The sequence below is a fragment of the Notechis scutatus genome, chromosome 3, assembly GCF_049901735.1.
Source record: "Notechis scutatus isolate UNSWTSFEM ecotype Mainland chromosome 3, rNotScu1.2, whole genome shotgun sequence".
In the NCBI taxonomy this organism is placed as follows: Eukaryota; Metazoa; Chordata; class Lepidosauria; order Squamata; family Elapidae; genus Notechis; species Notechis scutatus.
Genome location: NC_142011.1, coordinates 88,785,401 through 88,809,264, shown reverse-complemented (window position 1 = coordinate 88,809,264; position 23,864 = coordinate 88,785,401). Strand labels below are relative to the sequence as shown.

Below are 23,864 nucleotides of genomic sequence, written 5' to 3'. Positions count from 1 at the left end.
TTTACTAGAAACTTCTTAGGCAATTTTGCATTAAAATGAAAAAATGAACTTGTGATTTATGGTTTGATTATTAGACATGATAGATTATAGAAAGAAGGGTATTATAATATAACTTTAGAGAGGTTAAAATATAATTGTAATAACTGCTGTGAAGAATATTGGAAGCTGCTGCTTTGTATCTTTTTCCTTTCCTGTTTTTCTTTTTTTTCTTTTCGTGCACTTTTTGATTTTTCTTTTTTCTTTCTTTTCTTCTTTCTTTTATGTTTGTATTAGTTTGTATCTTTTGGAAAAGTTTTAACAATTTTACACAGATACACGTATGTACAAGTGAAGCCCCCCCCATACTACTGATGCATGAAAATAAAGTGTTCAAAATCTAATCACTAATTCTAATGTATCTGTTTTGAATGAGCTCTCCAAAACTAGTGATAACTGGTGCAAATAGTTATCCTTCTAAATCCTTTCAGATTTAGAGCCTTTTGAGGGGACTTTTGATGAATGCCAGATACCTGTTTTAATTTTCCAAATGAGATATCGAAAGAGAAAAGATACTCCTGTAAGGGAAAGATGAAGGAAGGTTTCCTCAGATATTTCACACAACTCTAACAGAGATTTAAGGGAATAAATTCAATTTTTCCCTTAGAAGTACTGAATTTTTCAGAAGCCTGAGAAGCATATTCAAGAATCTGATTTTTCCAAAGCGGTTGCCTTCATTGGAGCCTTCCAGAGTGAAGTAGGAGTCATCTGAAAATAAAACTTGCTCATTCTTAGCAGATAATACAAAACGTTTTGACCACGGGCAGGCTTTGTTTATATATCCACAAAAGAATTTTCATCCAGGAACAGAGCTTTCGAAAAAGAGTTGTCACTAGCTTTCCTGTCAACGTAACATCATTGTACCACTTTAAAAAGAAACAGACTGGTATTTACCAGAGCATATCAGGCCAGTAACACATATATTTTGACTCTGAGGGCTTCTGAACTTATAATTACTGCAGCCTGTTTACTGCCTATATAGTGGTGACATAATTATATTTTAGCCTCAGTTGTGGGCTAGGAAAGGGGCAGGAGCATCTTCAATTCTCTGCAATCATATGTGAGCTTGGTTAGAAATCCCTTACGTGTGCATTTTAAAGCCACCATTGGTTTTATTTTTTATTTTTTTGTTCAACCAAGGGTCTGAGCTACATTTCATCAAGATGTGGATGGAGGAGGGGGAGATACAACAAAGATGGAGGTGAAAAAAAACAGGCCACCTAAAAATAAGGAGAAAATTAAGATCCAAACGGGAACAGAAAACTTTGGATGGACAGAGGGCCACATTCTTTCCATTCACTTTTAAAAAACTGATTTTGCTCTTTTCTTCTTTAAAAAACATTGCCATTACTGCTCTAGCTAAAATTTGTGACATTTTCAGTATTTAAAGAAGGCAGCCTTCCCACCAAATTTCAGGGCTCTGCATAATTATTTCTGTTCCAAGAATCAGGATTAAAATGCAATCAATCTTCTAGTTTCTCTATGTGCAAAGCCTAAGAAAAGCCCTATGTATGCATTAATTATGTTCAGCTGATTTATTTAATAGTGCTTCATTTAGATGGAAACAAACAAGTAAAAAATAGAGCTAAACCAAGGAACTGAAAGAAAAACTCCCAAAAAAACTTCTGGTTCAAAACTGTGGGCATCCCAAAGCTCTTCTCCTGAAACTGGAAAAGCTGCAATCCAAGCCTAACTACTTTTGCGTGTGTATCAGTGTTACATCCACAACAAAGAAGAGTGCTGCTCCACTCACTATTTTGTCTGCTTTGATCCCTCTGTGGATGTCACTGAATTGGAATTTGATTTTGGAAAAAAATATTATTCCCAAATTCATAGGAACTAGGTCTGATGGATTCACTTCTTGATTCCCTTGATTCCCTTCCCTTGAAAATCATGTTGATCGTGCTGCCACAGGCGGTTAAAAAAAACCAGGCTTTGGTCAAAAGTTGGTTACTATTTCTTGTATTTTCATATGCTTTCGAGTAAAATCAAACATCCTAGAGAAAAAGGAACTATATTATGTTTTTATATTGAGTTTTCTAAAAAATAGGGATGTATGTATGTATGTATGTATGTATGTATATATGTATGTATGTATGTATATATGTATGTATGTATGTATGTGTGTGTGTATATATATATATATATATATATATATATATATATATATATATATATATATATATAAAATTATTATTAAGTTTTCGGGTATTTATATGTATGGTATTCAGCTTTGTTTGGGTATTTTCCCACGTCATTATAGTTGTGCTTTTAAAGTTGTAGCAAAGTTTCGGCAGAATCTCATCAGGCTTCTGTATAGTGTTTGTCTGTGAGTCAGACTTTGAAACGTTTGAAACGGCTGTGAAAGTCTGACTCACAGATGAACACAATACAGAAGCCTGATGATGGCAGATGAGATTCTGCCAAACGTTGCTACAACTTTAAAAGCACAACTATAATGACATGGGAAAATACCCGAACAAAGCTGAATACCATACATGTAAGTACCGAAAACTTAAGAATATATATGTATGTATGTATGTATGTATGTATGTATGTATGTTGTATGTATGTATGTATATGTGTATGTGTATATGTATATGTATATGTATTTATATGTATATTATATGTATGGTATTTAGGTTTCTTCAGGTATTTTCCCACGTCTTAATATTTGTGCTTTTATTATAGCGATGTTTCGGCAGAATCTCATCTGTCATCCTCAGGTTTGTGTATTGGGTTCTTTTTAATCTTGTGTGTCAGGCTTAGCAGCCATTTTATTTTTATTTATATATATATATACACACACACACACACATACACGCATACATATATACATATATACAGCTGCTGTGCTACAATTAGAAAGATCCAGGCCACCCAAACCCTTTCAAATAATTCCCTTTGCACTTGCCAGGATACACCCCCAAATACCCTGCCTTTGACAGGGATGATAAATATGGGATGTTCTCATCCAACCCAAGAAAGAAATGTGCCATTTACCACTGATGATTGTAATTATCACTCGGAAGATAGGCTCTTAGAAAATTTATCCCGTCCAAAAGACTGGGGGATTGACAGATCTAATTTTAAGTTGGTTGTGGGAAGGGGACGTAATTTGAATCAGAATGTAATTTTTGGCACTAAAGCATCAATATTATAAAAATACTCACCATTCACTCATAATCTGACTTTTCCATCCCCAGAAAACCTCAAAGTCCCTTCACATTATAATAAAAAAACCTGGTTTATCTTATAATCATAAGCTGAAGAACTATTATGGAAATAAATAATGGGCATTGGTCAATATAAATTAAGTCTAGCTCCACTCTTAATAGCTCCAACAGAACAAACTAAACAGCCTGCAATCTGAGGAATATGAAAAAGAAGATAACTTTGTTGTTCACTGTAGATGAATTTGCCAATTGAAAAATGCTGTTTTTAGAAGCCAAGTCATGGTAGAAACCAGCAGTATGAATGGAAGTCTGTACCAAATCAACACAAAATATTTTATAATAGTCCTGTTGAATTTTTTGCCAAAAATGTATCATGATAATCAGTTCACTAATACCATAAAACAATATGTCCATAAATAGAATAACAAAAGCCAACGTCCACATTTTGGAAAGCAAAGCTTCATACTTGGACGATCTAAGCTGAAAAATTTAGATTCAAAGAAAAGAGCATCCTAAGGTCCAAAGTACACAAATGACTGAATTGTCAACTACTCCTATGAGATACTGAATAATAGCTTTCATACTCTATCTGTCTCTCAGGAATATTAAAGGGGCCCCTGAGAAGGTATTTTCTTCTAAACAGGAATGAGCATCCTAAATTACTTTTTTGTGGCACCCCTATCTTTGGGATTTTACCACAGTGTTTTTCAGATATCCACTTCCTGGGAGTCTCTAAATGTCTTTGCCAAATAGTAGAACAATGAAATAAAAGCCAGGGGGCTTCAGGTCTTCAAAAAACTGCAAAATGAAACTCTTCAATGCTAAGCAAGCATGCAGCAGAAAATATGAGATGAACACATTAAAAATATTAATGCATTTCATTTAGTTCATGGTTGTCCAAACTTTTAGCTTGCCTGAGCCCCATTGAGTGCAGACGAATTGTCTTGGGCTGTGTATAAAATATACAATATAGTTAATTATATAAATAACAAACTTCCTTTTTGAAAATATTTTGATTATCTTGTGTGATGGCATTACTAGTTGTCTAGGACCGCATATGGCCTGCGGGTCAGGCACGCCTGATTTAGATGGTATGGAATATTTCAGTCATGCTAATTGCTCTGATGAAAATAGATTCCCCAAATGTAAACATGCTTGCCGCCTATGAAAGTTTACTCAAATGCGTGTCATTTGTTTTATTTATATCAACATTTGAAGGCTATAAACAGATATACATAAAATTACAGCTTTTGTAAGTAGCCTCAGGATAAATATCAACCCACATTTGAAGTACCGGTATGTATGGCTAGAATGAAGCTGAAATTGATTTTATATGGGAATAATACGTGTATGTACATTTATGTCATATTAACAAAATAATCTTAACCAGTAAATGATATTCTGTTAACAGAAAACATGGTGGAGCTCATTTTTAATCTGCATATTTAGAACTGTCTTTTAAAACAGCTAGCTCCCTTGGCAGTATATTTTTGCTTCTAACACAATTGGGATTTCATACTGCTCATGCGTATCTTGAACAGCAGCACCCTATGAAACTCCTAACAGAGGTAGGGAACTCTGTGTTCTTCCTCTTTTATTTGTTTAACACACTCTTTCAGATTACTTAGAATAGTGATTAGCAATTTGGCATCCTCCAGATGTTTTGAATTACTAAACCTATAGTCCCCAACCACTGCTCATGCTGAGTGGTTTTTATGAGAATGGTAATTAAAAAATGGTGGGCATCAAGTTTTCCAATGAACAGAACACATCATAAGATATATTCAAATGAAGGTTAAATAGCCATCTGTCTGGGATAGCAATAGCAGCAACAGCACTTAGATTTATATACTGCTTCACAGTGCTTTACAGCCCTCTCTAAGCAGTTTACAGAGTCAGCATATTGCTCCCAACAATTTGGGTCTTCATTTTACCAACCTCAGAAGGACGGAAGGCTGAGTCAACCTTGAGATGGTCAGAATCGGATTCCTGGCAGGAAATAGCGAGTTAGCCTGCAATACTGCATTCTAACCACTACGCCACCGCAGCTCCTGCGCCACCAAGGGATACTTGAAAATTGAAGTTTGAATTCGAAACTTGTATGTATATATTTAGTTACATATGAGTATATAAATCAGAGTTTCTGCATTGAAGATTAACAGAGATGGTTTAAATAGCATTTGGCAACTTCATACAGATAAGACTATAATTGAGCCTGGGATGGTATATGTAAGTCTACATTTGTAAATCAAGTGACTAATGTTAATGGACTCGATTTTACAAGTGTTTTTACAATGGTTGTTAAGCAAATCACTGTAGTCATTAAGCAAATCTTGTGGCTGTAAATCTGAAACCAGCTTATCCAATGAATATTTTTGCTGCAAAATAGCAAAAAAAAGTCACAAAATGCGATCACATGACCGCAGATAGCTGCAAGTAATCCTATATGTGAACCAATTGCCAAGCAGCCAAAATATGATCACATGACCATAAGGTTGGTAATAATCATAGCTTCAAGACCAAGTTTAAGTACTTTTTTTCCAGGTCTGTCATAATTCTGAGAAGTTTTAAGAAACTGGTCATATATTGAGAACTACCTGTAATTCAATAGCTTACAGTAATTTTAAAATGTAATTAAATTCAAAAGAAATGATAAGTTCAATGAATCTAATATTCTGTTCCTTCACTCAGATTAAAAGTTAGGATCAGGTTGCATGCTTGAGTAGATGTTGGAAACTTTTATGCAATGGGGAGTGGGGAGGCTCTAGGTTGGGCATCTTTACTTTATAAGGTGGGGAACTATGGCCCCTTTATGACTTGTGGACTTCAACTCCTAGAATTCCTGAGCCAGCCATGCTGTCTCAAGAATTCTGGAAGTTGAAGTCCAAAGGTCATAAAAGGGCCATGGTTCCCCCACCACGGCTCTCTGGGATAGAAAACAGCTTCTCAGATAAACATTCCAAATGAATTGACTGTAACATTTCAACTTTCTAATACCTACTCCAAAGTTCTAGAGTTATTTCATTTTGTGCCCTTAAGGCCTCTCACCCACTTCTGCAAGAGATCAAGCTACAAATTCTGGTACAAAAGAACTTGTTTCATAGGGGATGCCTATACGTGTATGCATTAAGTAGGTTTACTCACAATAAATATATGGAGGCAACATTTGTTCTGTGAACAAAATGGAACCCAGGAAGAAGAAATAGTTAACCACAACTGTTACTTTCAGTAACTGAAGGGAAGTGGAGCCCCTCACATAATTTCCTTGCTGAATTAGCTCATATAGGTACACAAACATGCCACGTTGATTTCCCTCCCTAAAATTTACTTAATGCTGGCCTGAAACACAAAAGCAACAATGTGGAGTAGCCACATCACATGTTAAGTTGCAACAGCAGAGATGGGATCTTTAATTAGGTAAATACCTAAACTTGAAAAATATGCTCATATTCTGACTCCATCAGTTAATATCTTCTGAGATAATAGGGCCAGGGTTCCACATATCATGCATGCATTTAGAAATCTGAATTCAAACCCGGCATATTGGAAGTGTAAAAAGGCACAAGGCACTTTCTACCACATGTGATGGTCCTGCCCTGAAGCCCAAAAATACTGGTCTAAAATTAGGCACTGGTTACAAGAAATAGTAAAAGAACAAATAGAATTTGAACCTGAGTTATTCATGTTAGGAATATTTAAAAAGAAATACAAGAAAAAGATTAAATATATTTTATTCCACTTATTAACTGTGGCAAGAATAACATATGCACAATGTTGGAAGCATAATAACACTCCTTCTGAGGAATTGGTAATTCAAAAAATCTTGGACTGTGCCGAAATGGATAGGTTGACTCTAAAATTAAAAGATAAAGAAGAGTCGGAATATCGTGAAATTTGGGATATGCAGTATAATTGGCTGGAAAATAGGAAATAAAGGAAGTTAAGATAACTATAGATAAACGTATATAATTGTATAATATCGTACTGTATATTAATGTAAATATCTACAAGAGATGGATAAGTATAATGATGCTACAGTTCTGTTAATGTCATGATCAATTTTGTTTTTTAAAGTGTACAAGAACAATAAAATTTATTTTAAAAAAAGAAATCTGAATTCATATATACTGGTTTGTTGTGCAAAGTTTCAATGCTGCCACAGAATATGGCGGTTATATAAACAGCATCTCCATACTCACTCTCCAAAGAGAATCAATCATACTCCATGTCACATGTTTATTGGTTCATTTAATTTTTATATTATAACAATTAAAAGACACTTGGCAGCCCACAATATAGTTCACAAGTTATACAAGGCTCAAACAGTGGGGTAATATGTTCCTTATTCAACAATCAAACTGCTGGATTATGTGTCAACTGTAGGTTACAAGCTCTATATAAATGATACTATAGTAATCCATTTGGTTAACAATGAAAGTGTGAGTTATGATTGGGAACTTCTTTTACCACTCCAGATAGGCAGCAACTGGTGCACCAACTGGAATGGGACAAACCTCTATTTAACCATCGAGCAATAACTGTGAGAAGAAGAATACTCAAGTCAAAGAGTTGGTTTCTTGGGGCAGTATTATCCCTTTCACCAGGGGTATCAAACTCACAGCCCGCAGGCCAGATACGTCACATGCTGGCCCTGCCCTGCCCGGTTTAGTGAAGGGGGAAAAAGTCCCGATAAGTCACATGATGCCACTGTGACGTGAGTTTGACAGCCCTACTTTTCACTGCTGACAATAAATCCAGTTTGCTGAAACCTGACTGAAAGGAATCCAATAATCCATTTCTTCTAGAACATTCAATTGTTGTGTCTCTTCCAAAAGGAGAAGGCTGGAGACTTTGACCCTAATTGTCAAGTAGGGCTAGACCCAAGGGGAAAAAACTCTTAAGGAAAGGACATGCCATAACCCCTTTCAAGATAAATATCTCTCTATATCTAGAAGCTCAAAATGTAAATAGTGTACACAGATTTTAAGTAATGTTATTTGTCAACAGCTAATTGCTCTGTACTTGAGTGTATAATCTTCACTATCTTAGCCAGTGCTGCATCCTCCTTTATAAAAGCTGACCAGCTGCCTATTTTTTTTTTAAAAAAACCTCTATTTATTAGAGATGGAGTACCTAGAAAAGTCCCATTCTACAGAGTCACTCTATAAACTATAATCTTTGTTCAGGCAGTGAAAAGTAACCTGCTTTTCTGGATGATTGGTATAAGGTAAGTAATCCAAGAACGTTGGGTTTCTTGGGGGGCCAATCCTGACCATAAATTACCATGTTTCTTGGTCTGTTTTGCACATGGTTGTATTTAAACGAATGATTTAAGTGAGTCCAAACTAAGCCTGCAATCACATAATGGTTCTGTTTGGCATGGAATGAGGGGAATTCGCAACTATCGCTTATTGGTTAAAACAATGTGGTTAAACAGCCTAGCTCAATATTATGCATAAATGTAATATGAAGATTAATTTAAGATACACTGAAAGAGAAAGGGGGGTTGAGAAATGAATTTAATCCTACAGTTCTCTCTTAAAACATGAATACATATATATCTCAAGAAACAATCTTGAACTTTCTTTGAAATGCTGACAGAATATTCTGGAAAGTATAATGGGGTGGGGGGAGTCTCTGAAGTCTGTAGTAAAAAAGCTTCAGGGACAAACAATACCAACCCACTGCAAGCTGGGTGTTGATAAAAAGCAAGGAACATGTTTTTTTGTGATACAACTAAAACAGCACAGCAGTGGGAAAACTGCTCCAGGAAGTCCTAAAACAATATAAATCACAGTCAGACGTTCCATACTCTTCTGGATACAGGAACTCCTAAAATATCAGGCCAATGTGACTACTTACCAAATACCAAGTTGATAATCGAATAGAGCTTTCTAAAAGTCAATTGCATTATAAGCCACTATTAATGTATGCTTTTAAATAAGGTTCCAAGAGCACTACCATATTTGACCCCAAATCCACATTGAGTAAAAGCTTTTAGTGAAACTTGAAACACAGTTCATCATGATGTTCAGAGGTTTTCTCTCAAGATGCCCCCAAATATGTACGTATGCATATATTAGACTTCATGTATAAACAACTCATGAGGTAAAGTGGTTGTAGACATGGAGTCATGTGAATTCATGGAATCTTAGTTCCAATACACCTGGAGGATTTGCTGAAGGCTGAGAAGGTTGAAGTTTTATGACAGAATAAACAAGTATAACTGTATATGCAACTATATCTAACGACAGTCCATATATTCAGGTGAAACAGCTGTAACCAATTAGGAAAAAGACCTGCTAAGATAGATATGATACTAATAGTGAGTTCTCTGATGCCTCTTAATATTTGCCTGCCTGCTTCAACCCCTCCTTCCTCCTGTTGCACTTTTTCATTCCTCCTGAACACTGTACGCCTGCATGTACGTGTTTCATATCATATACTGGTGCACATCCCTTTCCTTTTTTCTTTTTAACTCTAAATTCTGGAATTGCAAAAAATCATAAGAACTGGATGATAGATAACTGGAGTTTTTTGACAAAAGATATTTGTGAGGCACCCGTAGAGACTTTTATCGAATCTAAAATGTAAAAAATATTGGAGCTATCACTTAGTTCTATAATATGCATATTATAGAACTAAGTGCACTTCCTGCTGAATCCTCTGGATTCGTAAGTCATAAACCATGGGAAAGGATTCAGTCTATAATGTTACTGTGTTGTTTAGACATTGAAGGAATATAGATATACTTATTATTGCTGAGATACTGCAAAAAAGTAAAGCAATAAAATGGCCTGACTCAAACAAAATGCAAAGTGATACCTTTGGATTCATAGAGTTTCGACACTTAACAGATTCTAGACCAAGACTCTTCAAGAAATAATTTAGATTATGAATATTCAGTATAAATCTAAGACTGCTATCTTTCTCGGGATTGGTAAAATATATTTCCATTTCTAGAGAACATTTTCAATTGACACTTTTTATCGAGAAGGGAGGGAGAGGGAGAGGGAGAGACCTTCTGGCATAATTCTTAAAGTAATCTAAACTAATATGGTAGTCCAATGCAGAGCTAGCTCAAAATTCAATAAAGAAAGAATACAATTTAAGATCTCAGAGGGCATTAGTTATGGATGCCCACACACCTTGAATGCAGCTTGGTCAACAGCAATAGCACTTAGGCTTATATACTGCTTCACAGTACTTTACAGTCCTAAGTGGTTTGCAGAGCCAACCACTTAGAGCAGAGGTGTCAAACTGGCGGCCTGCAGGCTGGATGCGTCATGTGCAGGCCACGCTCACTCTGGCTCCGCAAAGGCAAAAAACATTGTGATATGTCACCATATGTCATGTGATGTGATCAAGTTTGACACCCGTGACTTAGAGTATATATGTTGGAAAACCTAGTTGCCAATGAACAAGGAAAAAGAGGGACCAATGTTAGTTGCAAGAAGGGACAAAGTAGGGTTTGCTATTTGCTCTGAACCATGTCCAGGGAGTCATCAATCTTAATACTAAATAAGTCACTTTCCCAAATAAAAACCCTACATTCTACTCTTCATTTCCAGTGTCAGTCAGGAGTGAAGCCAAGGTGCGACAAAGAGCAATGGAGAACATTATTATCCAGGCTACTGATTCAGTATCATGACAAACTGTTTTTGCTTAGCTTTTATCTAGAAAAAAATGAATTATCTTCTGCTTGTTGTCTGGCAAGTGAGATATGAAACAGGGGTGCTTCAGTGGTGGGATTCTACCGGTTCGGACCTGCACAGTTTGGAGAACCAGCAAATCGTGACCCTGGATGGCCCTGCCCCTCTCTGCCTGCCACTTCCCTCCCATTCAGCCCTTATCGCGCATGCACATCCCGCACATCCACGACATTGCTGACTGCATTCTCCCCCGCCCAGTCACTCCTTAAGGTATTTATTTTTTCGCCCTCCCGACAATCAGCTGTTCGAATGATCAGCTGTGCCGGAATCCCCCTTGCTGTCTTACTGCTTTGCCCAGGAGGCTTCCCTGAGGCCCAGGAGGCAAAAGGGGGCACAGGGGTGGGCGGATGCTATGCGCCCCCCCCCGCGCTCCATTTTTTGCCTTCCTGGGCCCCACAGAAGCCTTCTGGGAGCAAAATCGCTCCCCCAGGAGGCTTCCCTGAGGCCCAGAAGGCAAAAAAATTGGGGGGGGGGTTTGCTGCTAAAAAAGAAGCCACGCCCACACAGTCACATGGCCACATCCACCTAGCCATACCCATCTAGCCATGCCCACAGAACAGGTTGTTAAAAAATTTGAATCCCGCCCCTGGAGTGCTGAATAAAAATGAATGTATTTCATTAAACTTCTCTTATATTGGGATATATATGGAAAATAATCCAAGAATACAGCTTGATAGTTCAACTTTTCTGCTTATCCATGGCCACAGAATGTTGTTGGCCACATGAACTGGTCAGAGATGCCTTCACTCTGACAGAATTAGCAGATGGAATGATGGAATGAGAACTGGCATCTCTTTTCTTTCAATTTATAAATATTCTCAACATGTTAAGAGGTGAATGCATAGTAGCCAAGGAGTGTCTTGCTGTTTTTACTAAAACTAACAGCATGGGAATGAGGATTAGAGGTGCATAATATATTTCATCAACTGGTAGACGAAGTCCACAATTAGATATGGCTGTCAAATATACAAGCCAAGAGATTTGCCATACTATCAATTGTTCACAGTAGAAAATGAAACCTTCTGGAGAGCAAGGTATTTGGTGCTCAACAGACATTGATGTAGAAAAAGAGCTGAATAAATTGATGCATAATCACTTCTTTCTGAACACTGGACTAAACCTACGAAGTAATAATCGGATGGATCACTTGGTCTAATGACAGTATCCATTTCCAAGGATAAGGGACCCTAAAGATATGGACCTCAGTGACTGAAGGGAAGATCATGATTTAGTTGAGGGAGAGAAGCTATGTGGGGGCAGAACATGGAAGTGACATATGCTCAAAGGCACATTGACAAGAACAGCAGAATCTGGAGGACAGAAAAGCAAGGCTATCAGAAAGTACAGAAAGCAAGCCAAAACCTTAGTTAGATGGAAGAAAATAATGCCGGTCAAAGGAGAAAAGATCTTGGGGAATTCATTAATCGCTACACTGAAAATACCCTGTATTAAGCTGGAAGAACAGCAAGACTGCATAAAACCAGAGGCTCATAACAGAAAAATGGCATGCTGGAAGAGAATGCTTCTAGGAAAGGAAGAACTTACAAGCTAAAAGAAAATGAACGAAAAATGTATTAAAAAATAATTAATGCAGGATCCAATCCGGGTTAGTCATGGGGACCATAGGTTTTGTTGTATGAGCTTTCTGACTCAATAAACAATAAAGAGGAAGCAACAGAAGGAAAATAGTATACTAAAAAGGAAAAGTAATGGAAAAAAATGAGATAAGGAGAAGATGAATCAAGTATTTAAAATAGTAAAATTCTGCATAAAAATGGACTAACCCTATGGACAAAAAACAAAAAGGAGTATACATTTAACAAAATTACCGCCTGAAAGAGAGATCATAGAGGATAGCTGAGAAAAGGAGTAAGATCACAAAGAGAAATTTAAAAGGGGAAGGGAAATTGCTGAATTGCAAGATCTTTGCAATCCCTGGCATCTGCAGGTAGAATGGGCAAAGCTCCTGGCTAAATGGCTGCCATTTAATGTAGGCAATACTAGGCAAGATGTACTTGATTTTACTATGTATTAAACTGGTCCGACTAAAAAAAAGCATCAGGAAGTGCAACTGAAAGTGCTGGAGACACAACTGTAGACCTCCCTTGGCCATTCTTTCTTAGTCCAACCTACCTCACAAGGTTATTTGTTTGTTTGATTGATTGTTTTGGGAAAATAAGAAGGGTATCCCAATATGCAGGCTATCCCAACATAAATAAATTTATATTTAACTATTTATATTTAAAATACTTATTTTAAATGGTTTGGATGTAAACCAAAGAAATAAATCACCATACAGCATGAAAAAAAAGAAAACTGGTGAACCTAAGAATTCAGTAGCTATAAAGCAGTTATAAGCATACACTATATGATCCCTATGAAATTTAGAGCACAATTGTTAAGTAAAATGGGGAAATTATGCTTCTGTAGCAGGGACCTGCTTCAAACCTCATCCTCCCCTCCCCAATATATGTAAGCTTGTAGGCAAAGCTAGTATAGATGAAACAGAAGTTATGGGCTGATCACAAAGTTCTATATTCTCTGTAATTTGGCAGGAATTGCAAAGGGTGAAAGCACTAATAAATAACTTGCCCAGTACTTGCAATAAGAAATCAGACAAACCTTGCATTTAAACAACTGAGGTTGGATCCCAGGAAACATGTCTCCCATCATGCATTCCATTTAGTACTGCAACATCATCAAAGTCTAGTGAAAAATCAAAGACCTAAGGAGAATGCATAGAGATTAAGGGACGGTATACATAGGCAACACTAAGCATGTCTGCTACTTAAAGCTAACCAGCATGCCTAATTGTTGTTTTGATGCAAGCCTTTCACTCTAAAGCAGAGGTCTCATTCCTGCAGGCCAATTGCGGCCCGCAGGACGATATCCTGTGGCCCCCACCATGATATGAAAGTATAACATTTGAGGATATTTTTTTAACAACGTTTTTTTGTGGAATCCCTTATGCGGCCCAGCCTCACCCAGACTCTGCCTCCAGCGGCCCCCAGGTAAATTGAGTTTGAGACCCCTGCTCTAAAGCCAACGAGTTAGAAAAGCATTCCTCAATTTGTTCAATCAATCCCTCTAAAATGTGACTGCAACTCCAATCAAACCCAGGAAGCAGCATGGATAAGTTTGCCAGCAGTACTACTCCAACAAAGATACAAGACACCAAGTTAGGGAAGGGTGGGTTTAGAGTGACCAGTCTTTATTTAATTGGGAAAAAATTATTTTAATTATATAACGTGACAGGTTTGGTTCCTTGATTACTAAGCTGGTTTGTTTATGCTGGCACAGGGGAATATGTTTGCGACTAATCTTTCTTTAAACACACAAACTGATTTTAGCTTAATTTGTGAGGAAGAAGACTAATGTCCCAACAGTTTTCCACAAGTACCCATAAGTTCTTAAGTTCAAAACCCTAACTCCATGATCTATGTTGCTGGATATCTTCCGCCCTCCTGTCCTGCAGTTTTCTGAAAATCTTCATTCATCATGTCAAAAGAATGTGGACAAAAACAAAGAATGAAGTTGAGAACAAAAGAAAAATGAAAACAGTAACTATTCCTTTGAGGCCTCTTTCCTAAGAAAATTGGTGAGTTAACTGAGAGAGATTGCTGATAATGAATGACAAGAGATTCTGGGCCACAGGAGTTTCCCTGGCTGGGAATTTTTGTTTTGTTTCGTATTAAAGAAAACTTTCTCTTTTCTCTTGGCCGGACCAAATGGTTATTATCCCTTCCCATAACACAGATTCTGAGCTGCATATGCTGTAGCTCCTGGAACACAGCAGTTGGCACGTAGCTCTACGGGTTCTTATTCCTTGGAGGATAGACCAAGATGTAGAATTTACCAAGTGTAAGGTCAGACATGGAAGAGGGAAATGTAGAAAATGAGTAGATGCCACAGAATGAAAGGCCATTTCCTTGTCTGCCTCTCCCCCCACCCCACCCTTCCTTCCCTGCTCCCTAAGGAGCTAGGGAGTTCCTGTAAGTTGTAGGCATAGATGAAGGCCAAGCCAGCAACAAGTCAGATACAGTTTCTGCATCACACATATATGCATTCTTGAAAACTCCCTCTAATCCTTTTATGGTCTTAGCAACAATGCATCATTCTTGTTCAGGACCACCTCTGGGTCAATTTAGCATAATTCAACAATACAAGGACCCTGAGCCTAAGCTGATTCAGTTGGAAAAGAATCAACTAGAGTGGTTTTGATTTTTAACTGGCAAAGGACAGTTTTAACAAAAACATAGCTTCCCCACCTCTTTGTGCCAGAGCTGATTTGGGAGCTCACTGAAGGGGATGGTCATCCCCTTATCTTCCAACAATGAATTTCAGAAGTAATTGATAACCAGAGGGGATTAGAAGGTATGGAAAGAAGCTACTGTATTATTATCTAGTTTTGGTGGGCTAAAATGGCAATCTTGAAGTAGGTAGGAGGTGTAGTGATGTCACTAGTGATGCAGTGTGAAGCTGGGAGTTGTGTGCTATAGGACAGGGGTCCCCAACCACCGGGCCGCGGACCGGTACCGGTCCGTGGATCACTTTGCACCGGACCGCAAAGAAAATAAAAATTAAAAAAAATGGCGGCTTTCTTCGCCTTCGGTGAATGCTGCTGGGATCAGGGATCAAGGACACAAATGAAAGAAGGGGAGGGAGGAAGCAACCAAAGCCTGTCCTGCTCTCTGGCTCAGCGGCTTCGGTTTCCTCCCGCCTCGTTCCTCTCTCAGTCACTCTCTCGCTCCTCCACCAGCCCAGGAAGAAACTGCTTCAAAGGAGCCTGCAGGGTGGCTTTTCCTGTCGGCGCAGCTCCCCCGAAGCGCCTGTTCACCCCCACCCCGCCGCCAATCAATCCAGGTTCAATCCAGTGCTCCGTTCTGCCTGCCTGCCTGCCTTTGTTTGTTTCGGAGCAGCTTCGGCTGAGAATAATAACTATTCGCCTCTTTTACTAAGCTGAAGCTGCTCCAAAACAAACGAAGGCAGGCAGGCAGGCAGAACGGAGCACTGGATTGAACGGCGGGCGGGGCGGGGGTGAACGGGCGCTTCGGAGGAGCTGCGCTCCGAAACCACCAGAAACGAAGGCAGGCAGGCAGAACGGAGCACTGGATTGAACCGTGGACGGCAGGGTGGGGGTGAACAGGCGCTTCGGAAGAGCTGCGCCAACAGGAAAAGCCACCCTGCAGGCTTCTTTGAAGCAATTTCTTCCTGGGCTGGTGGAGGAGCGAGAGAGCGACTGAGAGAGACGAGGCAGACACCTGAGGGATGAGGCTGAGGGAGGGAGGAGACACCTGAGGGATGGGGCTGATGAAGGCAGGGCCGAGAGGGGCTTCTCGGCCATCCTGCAGGGACTATCTGTCGCTCAGGGTTGCAATGAGGAGGCATTGGCACTCCCTGAACTTGGTGATTTGCTGGCAGATGTTTTATTACCCGACTAGGTAACTTACCTAGTCAGATAATGAAACGTCTGCAAGCAAACCACCAAACTCGGACTCCCCGGGTCCTTGAAAAAGTGTTTCTGCGTGAAACTGGTCCCTGGCACAAAAAAGGTTGGGGACCACTGCTATAGGAAACTGCAGCAATGCTGGGCTGAGAATGAAACTGAAAATGGAGGATTTTCATCTGCCTTCACTTGTTGAGGGACCTGAAATAATTCAGGAGTACATGGCTGTTATGGCAACCAAGGACCTGTCCATATTCCTCAAGATTCCTTTCATCAGTTAGCAGGGCAACTCTTCAATATAATACCTTCTTTTTTTTTTTTACTGATCAGTTGTCTGAGTATATCAAAAAAGCTATAAAAACAATACAGAAACAATGAAACAATTTCATAATAGTCATCCCTGCACTCCCTGCTTGCTTTCCTTTTTTAAAAACTGCTATGACAGAAAAGTTCATCATATATCAAATGCAACTTGGGCATTTATATAAAAAGAGTTATGATATTTGCAGTTCTATTGTCATACTCCTTTGTCTCCAAAATGAACTTACTTAAAAACACTTCCTTTGTATGCTGGAAGATCTTAAAATCTCTGCACTGTTTTCAGTAACCCACTCTTCATTATTCACTCCAACTCCAGGTATAACTAATTCAACTTTAATTGATTCCAGTATTAATTCTCTAGGAAACTCATATCTTATTTAATGGTTAAAAACTCCTCATATATTCCTAACCATTCCTCATATTCCTATGAGCCACAGTGGCACAGTGGTTAGAGTGCAGTACTGCAGGCTACTTCTGCTGACTGCCGGCTGACTGCAATTTGGCAGATTGAATCTCACCAGGCTCAAGGTTGACTCAGCCTTCCATCCTTCTGAGGTGTAAAGCACTGTGAAGCAGTATACAAGGCTAAGTGCTATTGCCATTGCCATTGCTAACACTACTGAATCATCAGAAAACCTTCATGATTCAAGAGGCACAGTTGAAGTTTCTTCCACTTTCTATATTTTAATTAGATCAAGGATTCATTGATCTATGTTTACATTTTTTTTAATGTACGTAAATATGCTTTCTAATCCTTATTAGTTTGAAAATGTCTATCAGTTTTGGAACCATGTCATGATTCTTTGCATTTTCATGGAAACAGAAATTGATCCCCAAGTGTACAATGAGTCAGACTATCCAAATTGGGATTAGAATCTTACATTTTTCAAAATGCCTTTTCTGAAAGAATGGGTTTGGGGTACACCTTTTCCACAGTACAGGTAGAATTCAACTTACAACCCCAGTTAGGACTGGAATCTCAGGCATTCCGGGAAACAGTTTTTATGTGAGACCTCACTTGAGCACTTTGCTCAACAACCACAATCCTGACACTCTAGGTTCTGGTTACATGATCTTGCAGATCATTAAGCAAACTAAGTCCACATAAGGAGAATGGGTGCCTCGCAGGGTGGGGGAATCACTGGAAGGCTCTGCTCAAGAGCTGAAAATCCTCCCTGCTGAAATCCAAGCAGGATTTTCAGCCCTTCAGCCAAAAGACACTCACATGTGGCCTGTGCCTGCGCCATGCTTCTTACCTTACCACACTGCCTCTCCACTCTTTCCTTGGATTTTGGGTCCTTCTCATCTCAGTGGACTGGTTGAAAGAGCTGCCTGCCAAAGGATTTCAGCTCCCCTCTATGCATGGAAGGGAATTTTTTGTGGGGTGCAGGAAGGAAGCTCAGGATTTGAGCTCCCATTTCTGCACCCTGACTTCCTGCCAAAGGAAGTCAGTTCCCCTCCAGGCTTAGAATTCAGTTACTGTCCTACTTTTAAATTTTGTGACATATTCGTACACTATCACAACATTTTCTCACTTTGAATTACAATCCCTCAGCATCACTGACTATGTGGAGAATGACGACAATCGCACTGAGGTGCACAACTGGGGAAAGGCTGTAATAAAACAAATTCTTCCACAAAGGAGTTTCTTGATTTTGTGGTACCTAAAGAAACACACATTAATTTAGTCCAGTAGTCTTCCAGCAATATTGCAAATTGGCATGCATTTGCCAATGTTGATGCCTCTGCCTATTTTCAACATTTATCCAGTGATAATCCAGATTATTTTTATCTTGTTGTTACCTTTTCTATTAAATATATACCTTGTCAAAATTACACAGGATTGTTGGTGGCTTTACTGACCATGTAAACATCCATGGCACAATAAAAACCTAGAAACTATTTTTAAAATCCAAAAATTAAATGCCCTCCAAAAGAATTATATTTTCACCAGCTTTTGGAAGATGCCAACTTCAGAGTTAGCCTGAGTACTAACAGGAGGCTTAGTCCAAAAAACAAGTGCAGCTTCTCCACATTTTAGCTCCTTAAAATGCTCCTTAAAATGGGGTGTCACCATATGCTTCTCCCAGCAAACTCAAATTGTTCAGTTTCATTTTTGAAGGAATTGTTCTTGCTATTGCTATTCTTCCAATATGTGGATTTTTTCTAGGAAATGGTCATGAAATATCTCATAATATTAAGCATTTCTAAATGATATATTTTTGTGTTATGATATTTATAGCCTACTGGATGTTGCTCATTACCTCATGTGTCCTTTGTTCAATCATTTCCCTACCTGTAGTGTCCTTATTTGCTTTCTCTAGAACTCCATTATTTTGGCTTTAAATAATCTTGAATAATCTTGATCCTTCTGATTTTTCCTTTAACTTGTTTTTAACACCCCTTCATTTGGGAAGAATGTTCCCTCCTTTAGAAGTTCAATGAAGCTTTTAGACTTTCTGGGCAGCTATCCACTTACACAATTATTGAATGTAATAGGACTGTAGCCAGTGTTCCTGTGTAGCTGAACAAAGATTGGTCAGTCTTGTGACTATTCAAAAGTGAAGTCATTTATTACACATAGAAATGCTGTCCATGTGTGGGGAAATCTGCTTAAGCTATGGAACTATGTATTACCCCTCATATTTGCCCGTTTCCTCTCAAAATATGATCTGCAGAGTTATTTTCTGGAGAATTCCTGGGACATGTTTTATGGGTACATGAAAGTACAGAATAGAAAGCAGAATTGCCTTTTAGAAGCTGCTTCTTTTAGAACCAACAACATATATTTCTCCAGATAATGTGTAGATGCTAAAGTTACTGATGTTTATCTCATTTTTGACTGTTTTCCACATTTCTTGCTCCATCTCAGAATTATGGAGTTTGGGTGGGTGGAGATGGCTGTTTTAGGTTTTGGAATTAGATAATAATCTAAATTTGTAACTGCAGAGAACTTCGTCAAATATACTTTTTGATGCAATCTTGCCAACATCACTTCATTAAAAAAAACACTCTGGATATTTGATCCTCCCTGTCTTTTAATTTTTTTAACTATTTGGTCAAACTAAGCATTTTTTCTGACCTGACTATTCATTGATGTATTGACTCCCTAGCTAATCTAATGTCCGAAAGACTTTTTGAAAATGCTACCTTAACTATTCTAAATATTAGCTTTTTGTCTAGCTAACTGTATTTGACTTCCAAGATCTCTAATCCAAATTCTGCTGGAAACTCATTTTTTAGTCACATTGAGTATTTCTTCATTAAAATTTTTAAAGACAATTCTAAATATTAGCTGTCTGTGGTTCCAAGATCTCTAATCCAAATTCGCTGGAAACTGAATTTTCATCAATTATACCTGTGGTGTCCACAAATGAAGAAACTGCCCTCCCCAGAAACTTCTAATTATCACTTCATGGATAGATCTTTATCCCAGTCCTTTCAGTTGATACTAATCTATCCATTCTTCTCATAGATAGACTGTCATGGCTCCATCAGAGCCCAGGTCCGAGGAGGAGATGGAGGTGAAAGGGGTGGGCACAGCCCCTATGGCCCATGAGGAACGATCTGGGGATGAGGTTTTAGCACTCCTGGTCTGTAGGACCTCGGAAGAGTAGGCACGGAGGAAGAGAGGGTGCAGGCAGACCGAGGAATGGGGGAGAAGATGGAAAGGGCAGGCACTGGAGCAGAGAAGCAGCAGAGCTCTGGAGATGAGCAAATGCTTCCTCCACCCAATCCCTGAGTGTGGTGAATGGAGAAGAGGAAGAGTCAGCGCAGGGCAACTCGATGAGGATCACCTGGAGAGTAACATTTAAGGAGACACTGTGTGGAGGGGCTTTTGTCAGGGACAAGTGTTGTATGTCAGGGCAATACTCTCCACAGCTCCTAGAAGAAATTTGCTCCAGAATCCTTGCTATTGTTGATTGCAGTTTGATTCTTTGCCTTGACGTCGATGGACTTCCACTGCTGGGAAGTTGCACAAAGCATGTGCATGCGCATGGGTTCGAGCCTTGCTCTTGGACTGTAGGTGTGCCCTGTGAGCAAATACTTTGGGGAACGGACCAGGAATTGCTAGATTGTGGGGATTTGGGGGGAATGGTGGCTGAATAAAGGCTGACAAGCTTTCGCTTAGCATGTATTGCTTGAGCACTAACTCTGGGTCATAACATAGACTTTGGTAAGAGATTATTTTTGGGTTAATATTTTAAGGTGCTTTTTTAAAATAGTGAAATATGAACAACTCCACAAATGAACACAGTAGTGATTATAAAATTTAAAATACTGTATATTACATATATTGCAGTTATTATAATAACCTAAAAGTAACCCAAAAGGATAAAAGAATTTTAAAAATCCATATAATTGCCATTTAGTATCGACATGGGATTAATTCAGCCCTTAAACTTGTCATTAATGCTAGATGATGTAAAATATATTGCTTCATCTAGAGTTCTCAAAAACAGAACACAGAGTATATCCTGAATCTATTCCCTAATATTGGGAGGACATTATTTTTCATTGATGTATAAAGCTTTTTCTTTGTGAAGAATCAAACTTTGCCAAGAGCCAGAGCATTTAATAAAATACAAATTTTATGTATTAGAAACATATCACATTTCTTTCTTTAATTATTACATTTCTTTCCAAAGTTATATTAATGTATCCTATGCTCTGAAACTAAAATGAAATTATAGCTAGACAAGACCAACTCATGTTAATGTCGATTAAACTTACTTGCAAGCATTTATTTTCTTCTGCAGTTTGTTCTCTCAGCAATTCAAGTTAAATGTTCCTGTTCCCCCAGAAAGAACTAAATCTTTTTGCACTTTTTATTTAAAAGCTTCTCACTAGCAGTTTTAAATCTCTTTTATTTGGGGTTTAATTGTTCAGGAGTATTTAAAAAGGTCACTTAATCTCTTTAAGGTTCAAATCTTAACACTGCATACTCAATTCTCTTTGCAGAGGTGCCTAACTCACATAGTTTTAATCCACTTATTTAAGGCTTTGCTATTATGCTGTCACTTTTCATAGTTTAGGCCAAGCAGCTATTTATTCTAATTAAATGATTTCTTACTATATATGCCAAACCTTTTAAGATCTTTCACATCTTCTCTCAAGGTAATTTAATTTGGATTAATTTGGCTAAATTTAGGTTTACAGAAATATTCAAAAATGTGTAAGCAAAAAAGGAAAAAATAATCCTACATATTAAGTATTTGGTGCTAAATACACTTGGCAGAAGGGGATCTGGTCTTACCTGACAGTTTTCTTGTACTCTCTTTAGTTTTGTAGATTTTGGAATGGTGACTATGCCATTCTAGAAGAAAAAATAAAATCATTATTGATGGAAGCAATGATGTTTTGTAAAAAAGAAAAGAGAAATAATTTAGGAGTTACATTAGTGCAATTTGTCAATAAATCATATCCTTATGATGGGTTACGTGCATGTTTAGCCACAAAATATGTATTTCTTTGACAGGTTACATTTTTATATACAGGCGCATATTTTATAGAAAATGTTCTGTCATTTGAGTTCCCATCTACAATTTCAACAAATAGAGCTAAATACTTAAACTTATTACCTCATCACTCTTACAGATAGATACAGATACAATACAGATAATCAGAGTTGGAAGGGACTTGTAGGTCATCTAGTCCAACCCCCCACCCAAGCGGGAGACCCTACACCATTTCTGACAAATGTCAGTCAAATCTCTTCTTGAAAGTCTCTTTGAAGTTATAAGTATTTATACACAAAGAGAAAGACACAGAAAGACACTTTGGTGTGTGTGAGGTACCAAAATTAAGGCTGTAAAAATATTTAGATGGATATATACTTCAAGAAATACTAGTGCTTTGACTGTTCAGGTATCTATTGTAAGGCATACAGTGCCTTGTGGATTTGTCTTTGACTGTGGTAGATCATATCCAGCTAAGACAATGTTACCACCAGAGGTGGCATTCAGCAGGTTCTGACCAGTTCTGGAGAACCAGTAGCAGAAATTTTGAGTAGTTCGGAGAACCGGCAAATACCATCTCTGACTGGAGATTTCACAGTATCCTTCCCCACCACGCCCACAGAACCACGCCCACAGAACTGGTAGCCACGCCCACAGAACTGGTAGTAAAAAAATTTGAATCCCACCACTGATTACCGCCCTGTTTACTTGCAATTATTTCAACTTTGTGTGTGAAAAAGTAAGAATGAGAGAGTGAGCATGAGTGAGTGCGAATGTGTTCAAAACTATACTACACCCTGTAATATGCCAAAAATGTCATGGTTGATTAATAATTCTTCCTCAGTTTTTTTAAGTCCTATCTCCACCTGAGACATTTTATGACTTCTTGATTATTTAAATACATGGGAAGGAAGCCCCAATGAAGTTTCACCAATCTCAGTTACTTTCTCCTAAAACTAATTCATGTAACAGATTAATTTCTAGATGTTATTGCATAACTATTTACAACATATAAATACCATATTTTCCTGAAAATGTATACACTACTACATATGCATCTTTCAGTCAGAACATATTACAACCATCTCTGTTCTGATTCCCGACAGCCTCAAAAGTAACAGATTTAAAATAAGGCCACATCCCAGACTACAATAATTAGTCAGTGAAATGCAGAACATACAATGTACAACGAAACTGAGACCACATTATTTTTGAACAGTTTTGGATACTGCTCTACTTTCAGTTACTGCTTAAACAGAAATCAGCTATTCATGGACATCGAAAACTAAGAGACAAGCATGCACTTTTCCTATTATTGCGTGGGAAGTTTTATGTAGCTAGACAGGAAATGTGGGTTTTTTTACATTTTACAAATTGTTGTTTAATGGAGCTGAAAGTTCAGGACTTACCTGGATGCTCCAACGAATACAGATTTGTGCAGGAGTTCTGCCATATTTCTTTCCAAGCTGAACAATGTTGGGATGATTAAGAGCTTCACCTTTGGCTAGTGGACAGTAGCCTTCAAAAACAATATTCCTGCTTTGGCAATAGTCTACTAGCTCTTGAGGCCTTTGGAAAGGATGATATTCTACCTTTTTTTAAAAAGAAGAAGAAAATTTACTTCAAAGTTCTTGTCAGTTTATAACCTATTACAATATAAAGGTCAAGCTACCGAATGTTGCTACACTTTTGGCATAACGTTATCATGACAATA

At 38.1% G+C, this 23,864-nt stretch overlaps 1 protein-coding gene across 4 annotated transcripts in view; it reads right to left on the bottom strand.

Annotated features, from left to right (window-relative positions):
* LOC113414762 (putative oxidoreductase ZK1290.5) overlaps positions 1-23,864 on the bottom strand; it is a 74,274-nt gene that overhangs the window by 2,558 nt on the left and 47,852 nt on the right. The window contains exons 5-7 of one of the 4 annotated variants that reach the window (XM_026671780.2): positions 23,560-23,742; positions 21,949-22,008; positions 13,547-13,649 (exon numbers count right to left, since the gene is read on the bottom strand). In XM_026671780.2, the coding sequence (XP_026527565.2) occupies positions 13,554-13,649; positions 21,949-22,008; positions 23,560-23,742 (339 nt within the window). In that variant the 3' untranslated portion in view covers positions 13,547-13,553. Of the gene's footprint in view, positions 1-13,527; positions 13,650-16,662; positions 18,356-21,948; positions 22,009-23,559; positions 23,743-23,864 lie in introns of those variants that run through there. The other 3 variants (XM_087960739.1, XM_087960738.1, XM_026671779.2) reach the window with 3 other exon arrangements.